The sequence below is a fragment of the Panicum virgatum genome, chromosome 9K (assembly GCF_016808335.1).
Source record: "Panicum virgatum strain AP13 chromosome 9K, P.virgatum_v5, whole genome shotgun sequence".
NCBI lineage: Eukaryota > Viridiplantae > Streptophyta > Magnoliopsida > Poales > Poaceae > Panicum > Panicum virgatum.
The window spans coordinates 30,763,722-30,765,682 of record NC_053144.1 but is presented as its reverse complement, the minus strand read 5'-3'; the positions used below and the strand labels follow the sequence as shown (position 1 = coordinate 30,765,682).

At 54.3% G+C, this 1,961-nt stretch overlaps 1 protein-coding gene across 1 annotated transcript; it reads left to right on the top strand.

Moving 5' to 3' along the window:
• Positions 1–244: 244 nt before the first annotated feature.
• Positions 245–1,731, top strand: LOC120651225 (ethylene-responsive transcription factor RAP2-13-like). The gene has a single exon (XM_039928648.1). It carries the CDS (start codon positions 479–481, stop codon positions 1,325–1,327), a length of 849 nt encoding a protein of 282 aa, XP_039784582.1. The 5' UTR covers positions 245–478; the 3' UTR covers positions 1,328–1,731.
• Positions 1,732–1,961: the final 230 nt, after the last annotated feature.

Sequence of the window (1,961 nt, the reverse complement as noted above, 5' to 3'; positions counted from 1 at the left end):
AATGGAGTATTTGCCTACATAGAGAAATCAACGACATTGGAAATTAACAAGCAAAGTTATTATACAACTTTGTTAAAAATTAGATCACCAATAATATAATAATATGGAGGGTACATACAAATCTCTATTGAGTGATTGGCCATGGTTAGCAGTTGGACAACCATATCTAAGACCTTCATGGTCAATGCTCCATTGCACCTTGGAGCCAATTATCAGCGTCCAAGTGGCGTTCATGTCACAGAAGCTGCCTTGGGCCTTTTGACACATAGCACAGATGAACACTTTGCAATGCAAATGCCTATTTGCCGCAGCCACTACTGCCTCTCCGCCCTGCCTATAAAAACTTCGCGAACCATTTGCAAGCATATTCATTCCACTTCCTAAACATCCAAAGAAGCCAAAACTACTATAGACTAGACAGCGAAGAAGTAAATTCTTCGCTTCTTGCATACATAGTTCCTGTGTGATCCAAGAAGCCATGACCGCAGCCATGGAGCAGCTTGGTACCCGGCTGCCGCCAATAGGCGCCACGGAGTACAGAGATCTAATCCAGGCGCTAGCCACACCAGTGCAAGCTGCTCCGGTCGTGCCATTCATGGTGGACACCGAGCAGAGCCCGGCCATGGCTGCCGCAGGTGCCGCCAGCTGCTACCACCTCATCACGCCGGCGCAGGCGGCTTACTACTACCGCATCGGCCGGTGCATGGGGCCGGCGCCGCGCGTGATGAAGCGGCACTTCGGCCTCGCGGCGCCGGCAGCAGCGATGGCGAAGCTGTACCGCGGCGTGCGGCAGCGGCACTGGGGCAAGTGGGTGGCGGAGATCCGCCTGCCGCGGAACAGGACGCGGCTGTGGCTGGGCACGTACGACACCGCCGAGGAGGCGGCGCTGGCCTACGACGGCGCCGCGTTCCGGCTGCGAGGCGCCGCGGCGCGCCTCAACTTCCCGGAGCTCAGGCGCGGCGGCCGGCACCTCGCGCCGCCGCTCCACCCGTCTGTCGACGCCAAGCTCCAAGCCGTGACATCCGCGCCGGCACCCGCCTCGCAGTCGCACGGGCTCGAGAGCGCGGGCATCAAGAACAAGCCTGCTGCAGGCTGCTGCTCTGGCTCGGAGGCCTCGACGACCACGACTGCAGCCGGCGGCGGCGGGGACCTCTCGCCATCATCCATCGGGTCGTCATCGTTGGGAAAGGCGGAAGCGCCGCCTCAGCCAACAGAGATGCCGCAGGCGGACTGCTCCGAGGCGCCGTGGGACGAGGCCGCCGGCCTCGTGGCGCTCCGCATGTACCCGCCGTCACTGGAGATCGACTGGGAAGCCATCCTCTCCTAGCTAAGTAAACTAAAGCAAAGTCGATCTGCAACCATGAACCTTAACAACAAGAGTAACAATGGCTTGGTGGTGGCTTCGCGATGATGATGATGATGCCATCGGGCTGCCGTTAGTTTACGGTGCAGCCTGAGTTGCCTTGCACGATCAGCGTGCCACCTTTCCAGGTCTCTCTGCTTGGTTTTTGCTCGCGGCATCGTGCAGGAAGGAATTGGACTGGAGAGGATGCGCTCTGCCAGTTGCTGTTGCACACGCTAGTTTGTTGGCGTCCTTCTCACAAAGAAAAGAAAAAAAAGGCTATGCATATAAGCCAAACATGTGGGTGATGGTTGCCGCCTCTGTAACCACAGAAATATATATACTGCTTAATATGAACGCCCTTTGAATTGACACATTGGGAAGAAAGACTCGCTATGCCTGTTTGTTTGTGTTAAGTCACTAGCCGGTTTGAGAATTTTTTTTATGCGGGGTGTGTTTGTTTTTCCCTCAAATAATATTTATTGAAAATTGTTTTAAATGCATGGATTCTCTATTATAAATACATGGCTACATATAGATAGGTCTCTTTCAACAAAAGGACATTCTTTCATCCAAACTAAAGAATAGTTTCACAACCTCCACCACATGATGATAGGGG

What these genes read in the sequence shown, in the direction of transcription:
- LOC120651225 (XM_039928648.1), top strand. Translation starts at nt 479, where the DNA reads ATGACCGCAGCCATGGAGCAGCTTGGTACCCGGCTGCCGCCAATAGGC.